At 59.2% G+C, this 20972-nt stretch overlaps 1 protein-coding gene across 1 annotated transcript in view; it reads left to right on the top strand.

Moving 5' to 3' along the window:
* The first annotated feature begins 8964 nt into the window (after positions 1–8964).
* Positions 8965–20972, top strand: part of DHX38 (DEAH-box helicase 38) — a 138613-nt gene continuing 126605 nt past the window's right edge. The window contains exons 1-22 of the mRNA XM_060253938.1: positions 8965–9275; positions 9367–9554; positions 9632–9745; positions 10117–10276; positions 10451–10569; positions 10663–10739; positions 12796–12951; positions 13080–13241; positions 13319–13426; positions 13748–13866; positions 13951–14088; positions 14198–14384; positions 14505–14690; positions 18126–18266; positions 18359–18469; positions 18549–18665; positions 19204–19311; positions 19401–19513; positions 19820–20028; positions 20130–20284; positions 20370–20525; positions 20603–20737. Coding sequence (XP_060109921.1) covers positions 8965–9275; positions 9367–9554; positions 9632–9745; positions 10117–10276; positions 10451–10569; positions 10663–10739; positions 12796–12951; positions 13080–13241; positions 13319–13426; positions 13748–13866; positions 13951–14088; positions 14198–14384; positions 14505–14690; positions 18126–18266; positions 18359–18469; positions 18549–18665; positions 19204–19311; positions 19401–19513; positions 19820–20028; positions 20130–20284; positions 20370–20525; positions 20603–20737 — 3270 coding nt within the window. The remainder of the gene's footprint in view (positions 9276–9366; positions 9555–9631; positions 9746–10116; positions 10277–10450; positions 10570–10662; positions 10740–12795; positions 12952–13079; positions 13242–13318; positions 13427–13747; positions 13867–13950; positions 14089–14197; positions 14385–14504; positions 14691–18125; positions 18267–18358; positions 18470–18548; positions 18666–19203; positions 19312–19400; positions 19514–19819; positions 20029–20129; positions 20285–20369; positions 20526–20602; positions 20738–20972) is intronic.

The raw sequence follows: 20972 nt of genomic DNA, 5'->3' as shown, positions 1-20972 counted from the left end.
CAGATACAGCAGGGGATGTTGATGCACAGCCAGGCATCTGACATGCATGTCTTCCTCACAAGCTTATGCTATAAAAAATGTATAAGTCATGAAGGCGCTGTTGGACTCAACTATTTCGCAGGAATAAACAGCTTTAAAGGGGGATGAGATAGGTTCATGGAGGAGAAGTCTCTCAATGGCTAGCAGCCCTGGTGACTGAGGGGAACCTCTGCATCCATAGACACTCATCCTCTGAACCCCAGGAGGCCTCAGCCTCTGTTTTTGCCTGGGATGGGAGGCTGGACCCTCAGTGGTCTGATCCAGCAGGGCTCTTGTGTTCTGAGGGCAGCGTAGGTGTGAAGCTACTTGAGCCCCTCCAGGTGTGTGTGAGTCCATCCCTTGAAACAAGCAGGTTCCATCCCTAGGAGGTAGATGGGTAGCCATGTTAATTGGAGTAGTTGAAAAGGGCCAGAGTGCAGGAGCACCTAAAAGACTCACACAGTTTGTGGCCGCAAGGGAGGAGGAGCTTTTCGGGAGACGCTCACTTGTTCAGATACTCCTCTGAAGAAGGAAGTCCCCTTTCAGTCCCAGCTGCCTTCAGCCTTGACCAGTAGGGAGCAGTCTGGGCTCGTATTGTCACATACATGTGTGGTCAGATGCCAGTTAAGATGGCTGATTGGGCACAAAGCAAATACAAGGATGCAGGGTGCTGTATGTATAAGGATGTAAGAAGCCATATTGCATCAGGCCAATGGCCCATCCAGTCCAACACTCTGTGTCACATGGTGGCCAAAACCCAGGTGCCATCAGGAGGTCCATCAGTGGGGCCAGAACTCCAGAAGCCACTGTGGTCCCCCAAGCACCAAGAAGGCAGCACCAGGGCCCCAGACAGAATGTTCCATCTTATGCCTTGTGGCTAATAGTCATGGATGGATCTCTGCTCCAGATGTACATCCCTCTTGAAACTGTTTGTAGCCCCCACTGCCTCCTGTGGCAGTGCATTCCACATGTTATTCATTCTTTGGCTAAAGAAGTACTTCCTTTGATCTGCTAATAAGCCTATTGATAATTCATTTCATGGAATGCCCACAAGTTCTTGTATTATGAGAAAGGGAGGAAAAGGACTTCTTTCTCTGCCTTCTCTATCCCAGGCATAATTCTGTAAACCTCTGGCACTCCTAAATCATCATTTCTCTCCAAGCTAAAGAGCTCTAATCTTGTTCCTCCTCCTTCATAGGGAAGGATTAAATCACTTTAGTTGTCTTTTTCTAACCAGTTTGGAGCCAGTTTGGTGTAGTGGTTAAGTGTGCGGACTCTTATCTGGGAGAACCGGGCTTGATTCCCCACTCCTCCACTTGCAGCTGCTGGAATGACCTTGGGTCAGCCATAGCTCTGGCAGAGGTTGTCCTTGAAAGGGCAGCTGCTGTGAGAGCCCTCTCCAGCCCCACCCACCTCACAGGGTGTCTGTTGTGGGGGAGGAAGGTAAAGGAGATTGTGAGCCGCTCTGAGACTCTTCGGAGTGGAGGGCGGGATATAAATCCAATATCTTCTTCTTCTAATGTGCCAATATCTCTTTTGAGGTGTGGAGACCAAAACTGTACACAGTATTCCCCATGAGACTGCACCATCAATTTGCACAGGGGCATGATGATACTGGCTGCCTGGGATCGGAGCTCGCACTCCTTCTCCTGGCCTGGGCTCTGGCCAGCAAGCTCCAAGGGCCCACAGAGCCGCCAGGAAGCACCAGGCTGTCTCCTCTCTAGGAAGATGGTGATCCTATCACCTCTCAGCCGCCTCCTCTCCAGGCTAAACATGCCCAGCTCCTTCAGCCTTTCCTCATAGGACTTGGTCTCCAGACCCTGCACCATCTTCGTTGCCCTCCTCTGGACCTGTTCCCACTTGTCTGTATCCTTCTTTAAATGTGGTGCCCAACTCACTCCTGGTCAGCGCCATCACCATCAATGTATCTTTATAGGAAGGGTTTTTTGCTTCGATGTCAATTACTTTGCACAAACCGCCTTTGCTATGTTAATGGCCACTTGCCCAGCCTCACCAGATCACCTAGGAGTGCCTCACAGTCCACCCTGGTTCTCACAACCCTGAACAACTTAGTGTTGCCCACAACACAGCCACTTCACTGCTTACTCCAACTGCAAATCATCAATGAGCACATTAAAAAGCACCTTTTGGGCCCACTATTTCCACTCATAGCTTCTGTGAGTGAATGTGCGTCTTCTAATTCTCAGTATTATTGGATCCTCTTTACATACAGTGCCACTCCATCTCCAATCCTTCCATCCTTATCCTTCCGATAGAAGTTATATCCAGGAATCCCTGGCTATAAACCGATTATCCTCCTCATCCTACCGAGTTTCTGAAGTGGCCACTGTGTTCTCTGACACAAAGCCTTACAGCTCTCCATCTCACCTCAGACACTTTGTACCATTTTGCATTCCAAACCACTGCCTACCAGATAATTTTACTATTCTGTCATTGAATCTTAAATTTGTACCATTTTGCATTCTGAGCTACTGCCTACCAGCTATTTGTGTCTCTGATCACTGTACCAGATTCCTCGTTTGATGACATGTGCTTAGAGCTTGTGCTTGTTCTACTACTTCAGACCAACACGGCTGCCCACTTGGATTGAGTTTCTAGCATTTGTATTTAAGCGTGTATAGATTCCCCCAACACGTAAGGCCTTGCTGGGCTGTCAATATTGTTTCTCACCCAGTTGTAATCCACTTGTCTCAAGAACAGGATGAAGGTACCCAATCAACTTTTAGAGCGGGGCTGTCCCAAACCAGACACATCCCCATCTCTTGCTGGTTTCCATTCACGAGTCCTTCCCCAAAGACTGCATGTACGTTGGGTGTGGGTGGCTTCAGTTTTGCTGAATGCACCTGGTACCTGCAGGCCAAGGGAAATGGAACTGATGTGGCCCCATAGTGTTGCCAAGGTGGCCCATCTTGGAGGGTGGTGCCTCTCTGTGAGCTCCCTCCTACCCTCCCCCCACCAAGATTGGGCTGAAGCCTTCTGGAGCTTGAGCTGGAGGCATGGCTGCTGCCTGCCCTGGTCTCTTTCCTCTTTGCTGGCCGTGAAGTTGAAGCCAGGCTCCACCTTGTAGACAGAGTGCGGCCGCACACCTTGGCTGCTTGGGGTGGTTTCTGAGGCTGGGGGTGGGGGCTTTAAAGATCGTGAGAGAGAGGGAGGCTGGGGGTGGGGTCTGTGGCCAGGTGGTCCAGGCCAGGGGGGGTGGGGGGCCCCCTTCTTCTGGGGGTGGTGTGAGAGGGAGGGAGGGGGGCTGGGGGTGGGGTCTGTGGCCAGGTGGTCCAGGCCAGGGGGGTGGGGGGCTGCAGAGGGAGCGTTCTCCCCTTCTTCTGGGGGCGGGTGAGAGAGAGGGGGGGTGGGGTCTGTGGCCAGGTGGTCCAGGCCAGGGGTGGTGGGGGGCTGCAGAGGGAGCGTTCTCCCCTTCTTCTGGGGGCGGGTGAGAGAGAGGGGGGCTGGGGGTGGGGTCTGTGGCCAGGTGGTCCAGGCCAGGGGTGGGGGGCTGCAGAGGGAGCGTGCCCCCCTTCTTCTGGGGGCGGGTGAGAGGGAGGGAGGCTGGGGGTGGTGTCTGTGGCCAGGTGGTCCAGGCCAGGGGGGTGGGGGACTGCAGAGGGAGCGTGCCCCCCTTCTTCTGGGGCGGGGCGGGTGGGGGGCTGCAGAGGGAGCGTTCTCCCCTTCTTCTGGGGGCGGGTGAGAGGGAGGGAGGGAGGCTGGGGGTGGTGTCTGTGGCCAGGTGGTCCAGGCCAGGGGGGTGGGGGGCTGCAGAGGGAGCGTGCCCCCCTTCTTCTGGGGGCGGGGTGGGTGGGGGGCTGCAGAGGGAGCGTTCTCCCCTTCTTCTGGGGGCGGGTGAGAGGAGGGGGGCTGGGGGTGGGGTCCAGGCCAGGGGGTGGGGGGCTGCAGAGGGAGCGTGCCCCCTTCTTCTGGGGGCGGGGGAGAGGGAGGGAGGGGGGCTGGGGTCTGTGGCCAGGGGGTCCAGGCCAGGGGGGGTGGGGGCTGCAGAGGGAGCGTTCTCCCCTTCTTCTGGGGGCGGGGGAGAGGGAGGGAGGCTGGGGGTGGTGTCTGTGGCCAGGTGGTCCAGGCCAGGGGGGAGGGGGGGCTGCAGAGGGAGCGGTGCCCCCCTTCTTCTGGGGGCGGGTGAGAGGGAGGGAGGCTGGGGGTGGTGTCTGTGGCCAGGGGGTCCAGGCCAGGGGGTGGGGGGCTGCAGAGGGAGCGTTCTCCCCTTCTTCTGGGGGCGGGTGAGAGAGAGGGGGGGTGGGGTCTGTGGCCAGGTGGTCCAGGCCAGGCCAGGGGGTGGGGGGCTGCAGAGGGAGCGTTCTCCCCTTCTTCTGGGGGCGGGTGAGAGAGAGGGGGGCTGGGGGTGGGGTCTGTGGCCAGGTGGTCCAGGCCAGGGGGTGTGGGGGGCTGCAGAGGGAGCGTGCCCCCCTTCTTCTGGGGGCGGGTGAGAGGGAGGAGGGAGGCTGGGGGTGGTGTCTGTGGCCAGGTGGTCCAGGCCAGGGGGTGGGGGGCTGCAGAGGGAGCGTGCCCCCCTTCTTCTGGGGGCGGGTGGGGGGGCTGCAGAGGGAGCGTTCTCCCCTTCTTCTGGGGGCGGGTGAGAGGGAGGGAGGGAGGCTGGGGGTGGTGTCTGTGGCCAGGTGGTCCAGGCCAGGGGGGTGGGGGGCTGCAGAGGGAGCGTGCCCCCCTTCTTCTGGGGGCGGGGGCGGGGTGGGGGGCTGCAGAGGGAGCGTTCTCCCCTTCTTCTGGGGGCGGGTGAGAAGAAGGGGGGCTGGGGGTGGGGTCTGTGGCCAGGGGGTGGGGGGCTGCAGAGGGAGCGTGCCCCCTTCTTCTGGGGGCGGGGGAGAGGGAGGGAGGGGGGCTGGGGTCTGTGGCCAGGTGGTCCAGGCCAGGGGGGTGGGGGGCTGCAGAGGGAGCGTGCCCCCCTCTTCTGGGGGCGGGTGAGAAGGAGGGGGGCTGGGGGTGGGGGTCTGTGGCCAGGGGGTCCAGGCCAGGGGGGGTGGGGCTGCAGAGGGAGCGTGCCCCCCTTCTTCTGGGGGCGGGGGAGAGGGAGGGAGGGGGGCTGGGGGTGGGGTCTGTGGCCAGGGGGTCCAGGCCAGGGGGGTGGGGGGCTGCAGAGGGAGCGTGCCCCCCTTCTTCTGGGGCGGGGCGGGTGGGGGGCTGCAGAGGGAGCGTTCTCCCCTTCTTCTGGGGGCGGGTGAGAGGGAGGGGGGCTGGGGGTGGGGTCCAGGCCAGGGGGTGGGGGGCTGCAGAGGGAGCGTGCCCCCTTCTTCTGGGGCGGGGGAGAGGGAGGGAGGGGGGCTGGGGTCTGTGGCCAGGGGGTCCAGGCCAGGGGGGTGAGGGCTGCAGAGGGAGCGTTCTCCCCTTCTTCTGGGGGCGGGGGAGAGGGAGGGAGGCTGGGGGTGGTGTCTGTGGCCAGGTGGTCCAGGCCAGGGGGGTGGGGGGCTGCAGAGGGAGCGTGCCCCCCTTCTTCTGGGGGCGGGTGAGAGGAGGCTGGGGGTGGTGTCTGTGGCCAGGGGGTCCAGGCCAGGGGGTGGGGGGCTGCAGAGGGAGCGTTCTCCCCTTCTTCTGGGGGCGGGTGAGAGAGAGGGGGGGTGGGGTCTGTGGCCAGGTGGTCCAGGCCAGGGGGGTGGGGGGCTGCAGAGGGAGCGTTCTCCCCTTCTTCTGGGGGCGGGTGAGAGAGAGGGGGGCTGGGGGTGGGGTCTGTGGCCAGGTGGTCCAGGCCAGGGGGGTGGGGGGCTGCAGAGGGAGCGTGCCCCCCTTCTTCTGGGGGCGGGTGAGAGGGAGGGAGGGAGGCTGGGGGTGGTGTCTGTGGCCAGGTGGTCCAGGCCAGGGGGTGGGGGGCTGCAGAGGGAGCGTTCTCCCCTTCTTCTGGGGGCGGGTGAGAGAGAGGGGGGCTGGGGGTGGGGTCTGTGGCCAGGTGGTCCAGGCCAGGGGGGTGGGGGGCTGCAGAGGGAGCGTGCCCCCCTTCTTCTGGGGGCGGGTGAGAGGGAGGGAGGGAGGCTGGGGGTGGTGTCTGTGGCCAGGTGGTCCAGGCCAGGGGGTGGGGGGCTGCAAAGGGAGCGTGCCCCCCTTCTTCTGGGGGCGGGGCGGGTGGGGGGGCTGCAGAGGGAGCGTTCTCCCCTTCTTCTGGGGGCGGGTGAGAGGGAGGGAGGGAGGCTGGGGGTGGTGTCTGTGGCCAGGTGGTCCAGGCCAGGGGGGTGGGGGCTGCAGAGGGAGCGTGCCCCCCTTCTTCTGGGGGCGGGGCGGGTGGGGGGCTGCAGAGGGAGCGTTCTCCCCTTCTTCTGGGGGCGGGTGAGAAGGAGGGGGGCTGGGGGTGGGGGTCTGTGGCCAGGGGGTCCAGGCCAGGGGGTGGGGGGCTGCAGAGGGAGCGTGCCCCCTTCTTCTGGGGGCGGGGGAGAGGGAGGGAGGGAGGCTGGGGTCTGTGGCCAGGGGTGTGGGGGCTGCAGAGGGAGCGTGCCCCCCTTCTTCTGGGGGCGGGGGAGAGGGAGGGAGGGGGGCTGGGGGTGGGGTCTGTGGCCAGGGGGTCCAGGCCAGGGGGGTGGGGGGCTGCAGAGGGAGCGTGCCCCCCTTCTTCTGGGGGCGGGTGAGAGGGAGGGAGGGAGGCTGGGGGTGGTGTCTGTGGCCAGGTGGTCCAGGCCAGGGGGTGGGGGGCTGCAGAGGGAGCGTGCCCCCCTTCTTCTGGGGGCGGGGCGGGTGGGGGGCTGCAGAGGGGAGCGTTCTCCCCTTCTTCTGGGGGTGGGTGAGAGGGAGGGAGGGGGGCTGGGGGTGGGGTCTGTGGCCAGGTGGTCCAGGCCAGGGGGGGTGGGGGGCTGCAGAGGGAGCGTTCTCCCCTTCTTCTGGGGGCGGGTGAGAGAGAGGGGGGGTGGGGTCTGTGGCCAGGTGGTCCAGGCCAGGGGGGTGGGGGGCTGCAGAGGGATCGTTCCCCCCTTCTTCTGGGGGCGGGTGAGAGAGAGGGGGGCTGGGGGTGGGGTCTGTGGCCAGGTGGTCCAGGCCAGGGGGTGGGGGGCTGCAGAGGGAGCGTGCCCCCCTTCTTCTGGGGCGGGTGAGAGGGAGGGAGGCTGGGGGTGGGGTCTGTGGCCAGGGGGTGGGGGGCTGCAGAGGGAGCGTGCCCCCTTCTTCTGGGGGCGGGGGAGAGGGAGGGAGGGGGGGCTGGGGTCTGTGGCCAGGTGGTCCAGGCCAGGGGGGTGGGGGGCTGCAGAGGGAGCGTTCTCCCCTTCTTCTGGGGGCGGGTGAGAAGGAGGGGGGCTGGGGGTGGGGTCTGTGGCCAGGGGGTGGGGGGCTGCAGAGGGAGCGTGCCCCCTTCTTCTGGGGGCGGGGGAGAGGGAGGGAGGGGGGCTGGGGTCTGTGGCCAGGTGGTCCAGGGCGGGGCGGGTGGGGGGCTGCAGAGGGAGCGTTCTCCCCTTCTTCTGGGGGCGGGTGAGAAGGAGGGGGGCTGGGGGTGGGGTCTGTGGCCAGGGGGTGGGGGGCTGCAGAGGGAGCGTGCCCCCTTCTTCTGGGGGCGGGGGAGAGGGAGGGAGGGGGGCTGGGGTCTGTGGCCAGGTGGTCCAGGCCAGGGGGGTGGGGGGCTGCAGAGGGAGCGTGCCCCCCTTCTTCTGGGGGCGGGTGAGAGAGAGGGGGGGTGGGGTCTGTGGCCAGGGGGGTGGGGGGCCCCCTTCTTCTGGGGGCGGGGGAGAGAGAGGGAGGGAGGCTGGGGTCTGTGGCCAGGGGGTCCAGGCCAGGGGGCTGCAGAGGGAGCGTGCCCCCCTTCTTCTGGGGGCGGGGGAGAGGGAGGGAGGGAGGCTGGGGGTGGTGTCTGTGGCCAGGGGGGTGGGGGCTGCAGAGGGAGCGTGCCCCCCTTCTTCTGGGGGCGGGTGAGAGAGAGGGGGGGTGGGGTCTGTGGCCAGGTGGTCCAGGCCAGGGGGGTGGGGGGCTGCAGAGGGGGCGTTCTCCCCTTCTTCTGGGGGCGGGTGAGAGAGAGGGGGGCTGGGGGTGGGGTCTGTGGCCAGGTGGTCCAGGCCAGGGGGGCGGGGGGCTGCAGAGAGAGCGTGCCCCCCTTCTTCTGGGGGCGGGTGAGAGGGAGGGAGGGAGGCTGGGGGTGGTGTCTGTGGCCAGGGGGGTGGGGGCTGCAGAGGGAGCGTGCCCCCCTTCTTCTGGGGGCGGGGCGGGTGGGGGGCTGCAGAGGGAGCGTGCCCCCCTTCTTCTGGGGGCGGGTGAGAGGGAGGGAGGGAGGCTGGGGGTGGTGTCTGTGGCCAGGGGGGTGGGGGCTGCAGAGGGAGCGTGCCCCCCTTCTTCTGGGGGCGGGGCGGGTGGGGGGGCTGCAGAGGGAGCGTTCTCCCCTTCTTCTGGGGGCGGGTGAGAAGGAGGGGGGCTGGGGTCTGTGGCCAGGGGGTCCAGGCCAGGGGGTGGGGGGCTGCAGAGGGAGCGTGCCCCCTTCTTCTGGGGGCGGGGGAGAGGGAGGGGGGGTGGGGTCTGTGGCCAGGGGGTGGGGGCTGCAGAGGGAGCGTGCCCCCCTTCTTTTGGGGCGGGGCGGCTGGAGGAGCCCGCCCACCCATTGCTCGTGGGGGGAGGGGGGCCTGCTGCTGCTGAGAGCGGACTCCGGTCTGTCCCTTTGGCGCCTGCTTTGCGAGCAGGGCTCAGCAGCAGCAGCAGCAGCAGCAGCAAGGCCGGGCGAAGGTCTGGCGGGACTTCCTGCCGCGGGGCGGCGAGCTCTCGGGGGGCGTGGCGTGCTGCGTCACGGGGGAGGGGGAAGGCCCCAGAGCTGCGGAAGTCCCGCCCCCAGACCCCGGAAGCCTCGCTAGAAGAGGCCCGTTTCCATGGCCACGTGACGAGCAGGCGCCTCCCTCCCTCCCCCGCGTCATTCTCTGTGGTGCCGCGTGCGGCTAGAGCGGCGGCGCGCCGGAGCGGTGCATTGTGGGTGGGGCAATGGCGGCGCCCGGCCGGGCAGGGCTCGGGGCCTGAGGCGCGATGGGCGAGGCGGAGGAGGAGGCGTCGCTGCACCGGCTGGCGGGCCTGGAGCCGGAGGCGCAGGAGGGCGGGCTGGTGCTGAAGAAGCGGAGCAGCGCGGCGGCCGAGCAGCACGTCTTCAAGCGGCCCGCGCCGCGCGCCTCCCTCCTCGGCCTCGACCTGCTGGCCGCCCAGAAGCGCCGCGACAGGGACCGGCAGGCCGGAGGGGCCGAGGCCGCCGCGGCGGGGAAGCGCCTCAAGGAGCAGGACGGCGCCGCCGAGGAGGAGGAGGGCGACGGCCAGGCCGCTGCCGCAGGGCGCCGCAAGGACAGGTGCACCGCCGGCCTTGGCTGCCGCGAGGGATCTCGGGGGGGGGCGGCTTCCCAGGGCTCCTTGGGCTGACCTTCTGTTTCCCCGGCTTAGGCAGTACCGCTCGGCCCGCGTGGAGACGCCTTCCCACACCGGGGGCGTCAGCGAGGAGTTCTGGGAGCGCAGCAGGCAGCGGGAGCGGGAGCGCCGCGAGCAAGGGGTCTACGCCTCTTCCAAGGAGGAGAAGGAGCGCAGAAGGGACCACGGCCGAGAGCGGGACCACGACCGCAAGCGGGACAGGGGTAAGCTCTTTTCGCAAACAGCCCCCACCCCCGTCTTCTTTGGCGGTGACTAACCGTAGGCTGTCTTCCACACGCAGAAGAGCGGGATAGAAGCCGCCGGAGGAGCAGCAGTCGGTCTGAGAGGGAGGCCTCATCAGAGTGGAGCAGCTCTCGGAGGAACGAACCGGAAAGCCCTCGGCACCGACCCAAAGGTACCTTCAACGCACCCAGCGAAATACCGTTTGCCACTTTGGGGTCAGGCAGCAATATTTCTTCAGGCCAGTTTGGCAAGGGATTCTGGAGATAGGTTTTTTGCCATATTCTGAGCAAGGAGCAGGGGTCATTGTGTGTGTGGGGCAGGGAGGGGAAGTATTTGTGAATTTCCTGTATTGTGCAGAGGCTTAGACTAGGTGACCCTGGAGATCCCTTCCAATTCTATGATTCTGCGATTTTTCTTCCTTTTTATAATCTGTGGGTGGTGACAGAGGCTGGCCAGAGCTGTTAGCCTCTGCATCTGGACACAGAGAGCCACAGGAACAAAAGGCAAAAGACCAACAAACAGCTTGTTTTCCTCTACATCTAGATGCTGCTACGCCTTCCCGGTCCAGTTGGGAAGAGGAAGATAGTGGCTACAGTGGTTCCCAGCGTTCCCATTGGGAGTCTCCTTCCCCCACACCCTCCAGCCGGGATTCTGAGCGAAGTCACCGGGCACCAGCAACCCGGGATGGTGACAGGCGTGACCGGTATACTGGGGGCAGTGGAGGCTCTTGGGTGGGAGTGGTGGAGAGTGCTCCTGGGAAGAACCAAAGTGGGCATTGTGTAGTCAGTGGGGCTGGAAATGGGCAGAGACTAAGCATCAATTGCCATAGCTGGTCATGCTTTTGAAGCTGATTTTTGTTACTGTCCAACTTTGGCAGGTCTATTAGAAGTAAATACCCGGAGGAAACCCCATTGCCAACTCCATCCTACAAATACAACGAATGGGCTGACAATCAGCGTTCATTGGGTGCACCGCCCTGGCTTTCCAGGGGCAGAGGTGAGGACTGGCTGAGAAAGGGTGGTGTGTGTGTGTGTGCTTCTGTGTAGGCTGGGTCCAGAGCAGGTATTGGCCAACACTGTTCTTTTCCAGGGAGGCGTGAAGAGGGAGAGGACAGCATTGCCTTTGAGACGGAAGAGGAGCGGCAGCAGTGGGAAGATGACCAGCGGGTAAGTGGCTGAATGCCCCTGAGGTGCCATGCTTGGGTGCCTGTGTCTCCCCCCTCCCCCCCACTGGCTCTTCAAAGCTTGATTCCAAAGAGAACTTGTGTTTTATTTGTAATCCAGGCAGAATGCAGCAGGAGTTAAAAAAAGTGTACAGTTGTTGCATATAAAAAGCGATAATTCAAAACTGGAAAAAGTATAGGCGAGAGCAGCCCAAAAAATGCGAAGGGGTTGAAGAACCTTTTGTAGTTGGGAACTTTTCAGTTTAGAAAAGGGGTAATGAGAGACCATGAGGGAGGCTTATAAAACACGCATGGGGCAGAGAGCGAGGACAGAAACTGTTCTGCTTCCCAAAATATCCAGGAACAGCTAGTGAGCAGCAGACCCAGGTGTGTAGCCACATTGGTCTTAAGCAACAGAATGAAGTTTGAGTCTTTAAGACCAACAGTGTTTAATTCTAGGTGTAAGCTTTTATGTACCCAAAATTAAATTTTGTTGGTCTGAAGGGCGCCACTGGGCTCAAGTTTGTTCTAATGAGCAATAGGTTTGGAACAGGCAAGCACACTGCAGTTTTATTCAGTACGTAATTACCTTGTGGGGTTCCCCCCCCCCCCAGTAGGGGTAGTTGGGAGGCACATGGGGTGCCTGGCCCAGACATCCACCCTCTGCCATGGCTCCCACTCCCAAGAGGAGCCTTCCCAGGCCTCCGAAGGGGTGCCAGAGCCCAAACGTCTCCTTTCCCCAAACCTTGGCGCCCGCTTCCTCCTCTGCCCTTGGGTGGCCTCTGCCTTGTATGGGATGGCTCCTCTCCCTCCTTATTTACCCAGCTAGACCCACTCTGCTCCGCTCCCCATTCATCCGAGCCCCACCTGTGTTCACTCCAGTGCCGCTTGCCTGTTGGGAGACTGACCCACGCGGCTGCACTCCTGTCTCTCCAGCATCCAGCCTCACTTTCCATGCTGCCCGACCTTCCTTGGAGCCATGGAGGGGCTGTCCCTCTTCCAAGTTCCTTCCGCTGGTGCCAATGCTGAGGCTTGGGCTAGGTTTGCCAGTGTTCTGCCATGTTGCAGGGGGTGGGGTGGGGTGGAGGGGCTGCTCCATCTCTGCCTTGCTCTGGTGCCTTTCTCCGGGGAGGACTCCTTCAGGGCAGCCAGGTGAGAGAGCTGCTACCGCTGGGTGGTCCAGGACCCCATGTGCTCCCCAGTAGCAGGGATAACTGGGAACATACAGGTGGCTTTTAGATGGGATAGGTAGGTTCATGAAAAGGAGACCAATGAGTGAAAGAGAGACCCATCAATGGTTACTAGTTATGGCGAGCGAAGGGAACATCGGCATCCAGAGGCAGTCAGTATCTTAATTATCGGTGTTAAGAGTCAGCCTCAGGAGAAGACTTTGTCTCGGTGCCCTTGTTGTTTGTGCTCCAGAACTGCTTATTGGCTGCTGTGTGAAACAGGGTGCTGTAGTAGATGAACTTTCATTGATCGGATCCAGTGGGGCTTTTCTGTTGTTCTGGAAAGAGAGAGCTGTATGTAACATTTCAGCCAACAAAAATCCAGGCTGGCTTCTGTGCCTGGAGAGCAGATGTACTTTGGACATTGGTGGCTGTTTGGGCCAAGCTTGAGGCCATTGAAATCCAGCTGTGTGGTGAAGGAGGATGACAAGGTGTTCTGCCTCTGGGAACAGCCATCCGTTGGGCCTGCTCTGTGGAAGGGCTGGGTGGAGCGTTGGTGGTGAGGCTGCCAGCTGCTGTCTTGCCGGGATCTGGAGAACCAAGGGGGGGGGGGGTGCATGTGGTTATTGCGCCAGACTAGGTGTCCTGAGAGCCAACCCCCCAAGGGGCTTCCAAGGTGGGGGGAGGGGAGAGCCGGATGTGTCACCTTCAGGTCTTTGGAGGAAGGGCTGGATCCAAAGGCGGCTAGCCAAGACAAGGCGGGCTTTGTGTCTTGGTGGGGGGAGGTTGGAGACAGGGAGGAGGGCAGCCCAGTTTCCCTTCTGTTCGCAAGCACTGGCTGCCCCCAGGGCTGGCCGGCCTGACTCACGGCTTTGCTTGTCCCTTTTGCAGCAAGCTGACCGGGACTGGTACATGATGGACGAGGGCTATGATGAGTTCCATAATCCTCTGGCCTCCTCCTCGGAAGAATATGTCCGGAAGCGGGAGCAGCACCTGCAGAAACAGAAGCAGAAGCGCATCTCTGCCCAGCGCAGGCAGATCAACGAGGTGCGGGAGGGAGGGAGGGGCACATGCTGCTGGCAGGCTGCCCTTCCGGGGGCGGAGGGGGGGCTTGTGCGGCCGTGGTTGCGGGGAGTGGGAGGCTGCGTGACTTGGCACGGCCTTCTGCTTTTCAGGACAATGAGCGCTGGGAGACGAACCGCATGCTGACCAGTGGTGTGGTGCACCGCCTGGAGGTGGACGAGGACTTTGAGGAAGACAACGCTGCCAAGGTCCACCTCCTGGTCCACAACCTGGTGCCTCCATTCTTGGACGGGCGCATCGTCTTCACCAAACAGGTGAGGGAGGTCGAATAGGGTTGGGGCCGGAGAGGCTTTTCTCCTGTGGCTCATGCTGGCCGGCCTCTTTGTTCTAGCCGGAGCCCGTGATTCCTGTCAAGGACGCCACGTCAGACCTGGCCCTCATTGCCCGCAAGGGCAGCCCGCTGGTGCGCAAGCATCGGGAGCAGAAGGAGCGCAGGAAGGTGTGTGGGGTCCTCCTCCCCCCTTGGGCTTGGGGGCTGGGCGTGGCATTCCCAGGACAGGCGGCTGGAAGCGTTGCCTTTTCTAGCCAAACCTGCCCGTGCACAGGAGCGGGGAGACGGGGGCCCATGAAGGGCAGCAGTGCTGCAAGTGCCCGAGGCCTCTCTCCTGGAGGGCCTCTTTGCCTCACGTGTTCAGCGCAGCGGAGGCAGGGGCTCTTCCCGTGAGAGGAGCATTTGGGCGAAGGTTGAGCTGCTGCTATCGCTGCTCGCTGGCTGAGGCATGGAAAGGGTGCAAACGGCTGTCCTTGGCTCGCCTGACAGGCGCAGCACAAGCACTGGGAACTGGCCGGCACCAAACTGGGGAACATCATGGGCATCAAGAAGGAGGAAGAGGAGGAGGCGAGCCAGGCCATGGCGGAGGACGGCCCAGTGGATTACAGGTAGGTAGAGAGGGGGAGGCAGCGAGAGGGCGGTGGGCCGCTGGTGCCTGGGAGGCACTGCTGACCATGGAAGTCTTCTCTCAGGACAGAGCAGAAGTTCGCTGATCACATGAAAGAGAAGAGCGAAGCCAGCAGCGAGTTTGCCAAGAAGAAGTCGATTGCGGAGCAGAGGCAGTATCTGCCCATCTTTGCTGTGCAGCAGGAGCTCTTGACGGTCATTCGGTATCTCTGCTCCTGCCACCCTTCCTTCTTTCCGCCTCCCCCAGGGGGGGAAGGGGGGCTTCCCTGGGGGAGCCGAGGAGGTGATTGCTCCTTTCTCCCCTTCTCACAGGGACAACAGCATTGTGATAGTGGTAGGAGAGACGGGCAGTGGCAAAACCACGCAGCTGACTCAGTACCTACACAAAGACGGCTACACCGACTATGGCATGATAGGCTGCACTCAGCCCCGCCGGGTGGCTGCGATGTCTGTGGCCAAGCGGGTCAGCGAGGAGATGAGCGTGAGCCTGGGCGAAGAGGTAAGCTGGCGGTGTGGCCGTGGGGTAGCCGAGATGGAGAGGGAGAGACGTGGGTGGCTGCCGCTCTGCCCGCCTTGCCAGCCGACTGGAACGTGGCGTCTTTGTGGCTGCATCTTCCAGGTGGGCTACGCAATCCGTTTTGAGGACTGCACTTCGGAGAATACTGTGATCAAATACATGACGGACGGGATCTTGCTGCGCGAGTCTTTGCGCGAAGCGGACCTGGACCACTACAGCGCCATCATAATGGACGAGGCCCATGAGCGCTCCCTCAACACGGATGTGCTTTTTGGCCTCCTGCGTGAGGTCAGTGATGGCCGCTTGTGCTGGAGTGGGAGGGAGGGAAGGAGAGTCGTGCGTTGCCTGTTCCTGCCCCAGAGTTTGGGTTCCTTGATGCTGGCAGGGCGGGAGTGGGGCTTGGAAACGTGAGACTGTTTCTGAACGCAATTGAATATTATAGGGAACATTCAGATAAAGAATTCGCGGCGATTTTGATAGACGCGGAAAAGGCTTTTGACAATGTCAACTGGAACTTCATTAAAGAGACATTGGCAGGAGTTGGATGTGGAGAAAGATATTGCTCAATGGTCGAAGCAATTTACACGAAACAGACAGCCAAAGCTAATTTTAATGGAGTAACGACGGACCCAATAGAAATAGAACAAGGTACAAGACAAGGGTGTCCCTTATCTCCATTACTTTTTATATTGACTTTGGAGCCGCTGATTAAGAAGATAAGAGAAGATTCCCAAATTCAAGGAATTAGAATAAATAATACAGAATTAAAGACGTTGGCATTTGCAGATGATTTGGTATTTATACTAGAACAACCTATGTCATCGATAGAGCGCCTTAAACAAAGACTGAAGGAGTTTGGAGAAGTATCTGGATTTAAATTGAATGCCGCTAAAACTAAGATTCTAATGAAAAATATGGAAAAGGATCAAATTGAAAGATTGGAGCAGCTCTCAGGATTCAAGAATGAAAAAAAGGTTAAATATTTAGGAATCTTCCTGACTAATAATTTAAAGAATCTATATAGGGATAATTACGAAAAATTTTTGAAAGAGATCCGTAGGGATCTAATGAACTGGAAAGATCTACAAATTTCACTTCTTGGTCGAGTCGCTACAATTAAAATGAATATACTTCCGAGAATTTTATTTTTATTTCAAACGATTCCAATTGCATTACCTAAATCCTTTTTCCAACAACTTAATGAGTTGACTAGAATGTTTATTTGGCAGGGTAAGAAGGCCAGAATAAAAATGAAAGTCATGCAAGACACTAAGCTAAGAGGAGGATTTGCTCTCCCGGACTGGAAATTGTATTACAAAGCGTGCTGCATTGCGTGGCTGAGAACTTGGTGTAAATTGGACAATAAAAGGCTATTGTCCATAGAGGGCGATGGCCTGGGAGAAGGTTGGCATAGTTATATGTGGTATAAAACCTACTAAAACCGGGCGTTTTCTCAGACATGAAATAAGAAGAGCTTTGTATGCGGTCTGGAGTGAAATAAAAGTACTGTATAAACATACGCCAAAATGGATTTCCCCGATAGAGGCTTCGTCGCATCCTAAACTATACAATTGGGAAAATCAACAGGACTATGCTTATCTGTTAAACGACCACAATGAACTGATTGAAGAAGAAGTTCTAAAGCTATCTTGGTGGCTACAATGTCAAGTGAGATCGAGATTTCGAAAAGATAAAGAAATAGGTTTTGGGAATTCCGACTTTGATCTAGATTTGATTTTGGAGTCTAAACAAAAATTAATTGCCAAGGTATATGATTGGCTGCTCCAAGACAAGATGCAGGATGAAGTGGTGAAAGAAGCTTGGATTAGATGGCTGAAAGACTTTGGTTACAATATAGATCTGGAAGAGTGGGAGAAGCTATGGAAGCAGAATATGAAGTTAATAAAACCAGCAGACCTTAAAGAAAATGTGTATAAAATGGTTTATAGATGGTATCTTACTCCAGACAGATTGGCAAAAATATATCCCTCTTACTCCAATAAATGTTGGAAATGTACCGAAGTCAAAGGTTCTCTGTTCCATATATGGTGGCACTGTAAAAAGGCCAGAAAATATTGGAGACAAGTCAACATCTGGATTCAAAAAATTCTGAAAATACAAGTGAAGCATGCTCCGGAACTGTATCTCATAAACATTTGCAGACAAAATTTACCAGAGACCAAGCTGAAATTAGTGTTGTACATAGTTACAATTGCCAGAATTCTATATGCTAAGTACTGGAAGGAGGACAGAACTCCTAACAGAGAAGAATTCATATCTAAACTTTTTGAAACGGCGGAAGCAGATTTGATGACCACCCGATTAAGAGGTGGTAATGTGCAGAAATGTCGGGAGGAATGGGACCCTGTATATGACTGGGTTAAAAACAGAGGTTATGATATATGATAGGTTAAGATATATGATATATGATATAAGGCATATAAAAACAGAAGCTATGATATATAAGGAGTATATCAGGATAATGTATGAATGAAGCATTGAACTGTGTAATGTTTTTATGTTTAACCCCCCTATCCCTCTCCAGTGTGGGGTGTAGTTGGTAGGGGATGAAGTGGTAGGGAGTAGTATGTTTATTGTGTTGTGTATTGTGTTGCTTTTTTATGTTATATGTTTCATGTTATTAGTGTGTCAGTGTTTTGTTATGTTTGTATTTGATTCTTAGTAATAAAACTTTAAAATTTAAAAAAAAAAAAAAAAAAAGGAAATGCCCTCTTCTCCTTCCTCACAAAGGCAGAGGGCATTCTGGGAAGAGCACTGCTCTAAGTGGGCACTTCTTGATGGAACGGCAGGCTCTTTGCTATCTGGGAACTCAACCACGAGGGCTCTAGATTCCAGAGGCTGGCCTAGCTTTCAGATAGCCACATGACCCTTTGCATGTGCACTGTAGCTGCTGGACACCCCAGAAGGCTTATGAGCTTGGGGTACTCAGCCTCCTAAAACCCTGGAAATGGTACATTGATCTGTCCGTCAGTTCATTCCCGTGTCAAAGGCTGCAGCTGCCGTGGGGTTTTCCAAGGAAGCAGCAGCTGGTGATGGCAGAAGAACTAGTTAAGGCACGGAGATGCCATGTCTGCATCAGGCTCAGGCCAACCCCTGTGCAGTCCACTGGTGGACACTTAGCGTGAGGGCTGGTCTCAGCTGTGGAAATTATAGGACCCCTCCCCAGGTCATTCTCTTGCAGTGATGGAGAAAAGGTCTGTGTGCCACCCTGCCCTTGTGGAGTCAGACTGGGGAGCTGTGCATTGCTAGCAGTGTCTTCTGCTTCTTGCAAGGGTGTTCCTGGTTTGGCAAGGGAGGCAGAAACCTATGCCATCTGCCACATGCTGACATTTTAATTAAAAGCACGTCCTTGGTAAAATTGCTGTTGCATATGGAGCCTGGTCCTTGCTAAAATTAGGAGGACCAACATCCCAGCGTTCAAGTCACAGCTGGCAGGTTTGCAAGGGAGGGTGAGGAAGGGGGTTGCTGCGTTTTGTCTTTCTCTTTGCTGTGAGTGGGAGGGAGGCGAGCTCTTCCCCGTGGGCACTCAGCCTAATGAGTCGGTGCTGTCTGGGTTCCTTCTGGGTCTTTTGTGCTTATGAGTGGGGCTACTCCCCATGAGGAAGGGTTCTCATCCCCCTTCGTGTTCACCTTGCGGCATGTGAGGGGCCAGCAGCGTAACACTCCTCCCCCCCCCCACCGCTGGGATTTCTCTCTCTCCAGGTGGTGGCCCGGCGCTCAGACCTCAAGTTGATTGTCACCTCGGCCACAATGGATGCCGAGAAGTTTGCTGCTTTCTTTGGCAATGTCCCCATTTTCCACATCCCCGGCCGGACTTTTCCTGTCGACGTCCTCTTCAGCAAGGCACGTGGAGCTGGGAAGGGCTTCTGGTGGGGGTGGGGGTGGGGAGGGCCCTCCTGTCCTGGGATGTCACGGCCTCTTTCTCTCCCTGCCAGACCCCGCAAGAGGACTACGTGGAGGCCGCCGTGAAGCAGGCTCTGCAGGTGCATCTCTCCAGCGCCCCAGGAGACATCCTGATTTTCATGCCTGGCCAGGAGGACATTGAAGTGAGATCCCCCTCTCTGACCCTCCTCCCCCCCCCTGCCCGGGCCTCCCTTCTCTCTGACCCTCTCCCGCTCATGGCAGGTCACCTCGGAGCAGATTGTGGAGCATTTGGAGGAGCTGGAGAACGCCCCTGCCCTGGCTGTGCTGCCCATCTACTCCCAGCTGCCCTCTGATCTGCAGGCCAAGATCTTCCAGAAGGTAGATGCGTGCTCCTTGAGGTGTCTGTGCACAGCTGGTGCTCAACAGGAGCAGAGCCCGCTCTTTCAGCCACTGCACTAGCAGGAGCGTCTTGGGGAGGGGGGGGGACCCAGCCCTTGGCACCCAGTGGCTCATGTTCAAGCCTTGTAAGTCCGGACTTGATTGGCTAGAGGAGGGGGAGGCCCGCTCGGGCTCCTTCCAGGGAAACTGCAGAGGAAGGAGCAGCAGCAGCAGAGGCAAGCTGGGGCCCGTGAAGAGAGGACCTTGGCGAGGGTGGTGTGCCTGCCAGGCGTGAACCCAGAGGTGGTGAGCAGATCCCCAAAGGGAGTGTAGTCCTGGGGTGTGGGCGGCAGAGTCCCCCCCCCCCCCCGGAGAGTAGCTGCTCTGCAGAGCTGACCCGCAGTCCCACAAGAGGGGCAAGGCCTCTCCCAGCTGTGGTGTTTTCTGGAGGCTGATCTGTGGGCCGGTGTGGGTGTGGGTGCACAGGGGCATGGGGTGTAACTATGCAGCACCACTTTGAAGTCTCCCTTGCTGGCAGGCGCCGGATGGAGTCCGGAAGTGCATCGTGGCCACCAACATTGCAGAGACTTCCCTGACAGTCGATGGGATCATGTTTGTGATCGACTCTGGTTACTGCAAGCTGAAGGTGAGGGCAGCCAGGAGGGCGGGGGGGTGGGGGCTTGTCACCTGGGAATGAGGCTGAGCTGCTGCCGCCTTCTCCTTCTGCTTGCCCAGGTCTTCAACCCACGGATTGGCATGGATGCCCTGCAGATCTACCCCATCAGCCAGGCCAATGCCAACCAGCGCTCTGGCAGAGCTGGCAGGACAGGCCCTGGTCAGTGCTTCAGGTAAGATCATTCGTGTGTGCCTGGAAGTCCTGGTGACATCTGGCAACCCCTGCTGGGGGCCTGGAGGGTGATGATGGAGCCTGCCTCTGCCTTTCGGCCTGGTATTCCTTGGAGGTCTCACCCAAGTCCCTGCTGAGTTTGCCTGGGCAGAGTTTCTGAAGGTCATCCTTGTTTGCTTTTGTCTTCTCCAAGTCCGTTACAGCTTCTCTTTCTTGCTGAGACTCAGGGCAGGCTGGTAAAATTGGTTTGCTAAATCAGAAGGGTGTTGAAGAGCGAAAGCTGTAGGGTGCCTCTTTCTCTGGCCAGGTTGTACACTCAGAGCGCATACAAGAACGAGCTGCTGACCACGACCGTGCCGGAGATCCAACGCACCAACCTGGCCAATGTCGTGCTGCTGCTGAAGTCTCTGGGGGTGCAGGACCTGCTGCAATTCCACTTCATGGACCCTCCCCCGGAAGACAACATGCTGAACTCCATGTACCAGCTGTGGATCCTGGGGGCGCTGGACAACACAGGTGGGGGGGAGAGAGGAAGAGGGAGGCTGCTGCTGGGGGGGGGGGCGTGTCCTTTCTCTCCGACTTCTCTGACGGCGGGGGGCTGTGCCTTTTGTCTGCAGGAGGGCTGACGTCAACGGGGCGCTTGATGGTCGAATTCCCCCTGGACCCCGCCCTCTCCAAGATGTTGATTGTCTCCTGTGATATGGGCTGCAGCTCAGAGATCCTGCTGATCGTCTCCATGCTCTCCGTTCCAGCCATCTTCTACCGGCCCAAGGTGTGTCAGCCCCTGCCCTGCCCCCAGGATCTTTGCACTTGTGGGGGAACCTGCCCCTTGGCTAAACTTCCCTCCTGCCTCACAGGGCCGGGAGGAGGAGAGCGACCAAGTCCGGGAGAAGTTCGCTGTTCCTGAGAGCGATCACCTGACCTACCTGAACGTCTACCTGCAGTGGAAGAACAACGGGTACTCCACCCTCTGGTGCAACGAACACTTCATCCATGGCAAGGCCATGCGCAAGGTGCCTGCCGGGGGGCAGAGGGGAGGGGGGCTGGAGTGGCCTGCGAGGCCTGGACCTAACCGCTGTGGTGCTCCCAGGTGCGAGAGGTGCGGGCCCAGCTGAAGGACATCATGGTGCAGCAGCGCATGAGCTTGGCTTCCTGCGGCACCGACTGGGATGTTGTCCGCAAGTGCATCTGTGCCGCTTACTTCCACCAGGCTGCCAAGCTGAAGGTGAGGGATGCCTCTCCTTTGCCCTCTTCCTTTGGATGGAGGGCTGGGGGCCTCCTCTCCCTGCTGAAGCCAAGTGGCAGCTGCCCTCACAGGGCTGTCAGCCTCGAAGCCCCTCGCACAGCCTGGCTGCCTCTGGGGGACTGGGTTGGGCCTCCCTGGCTCTGCCTCATTCTTGCCTGGGCTGCGGCTGCTTCTGGGGGAGGCGGAGGGGGCCAAGACGGCTGCCAGGGTCTGG

The sequence above is a fragment of the Heteronotia binoei genome, chromosome 14 (genome assembly GCF_032191835.1).
Source record: "Heteronotia binoei isolate CCM8104 ecotype False Entrance Well chromosome 14, APGP_CSIRO_Hbin_v1, whole genome shotgun sequence".
NCBI lineage: Eukaryota > Metazoa > Chordata > Lepidosauria > Squamata > Gekkonidae > Heteronotia > Heteronotia binoei.
Note: the sequence above shows the minus strand (reverse complement) of the source record. Positions and strands in the feature narration are given on the sequence as shown.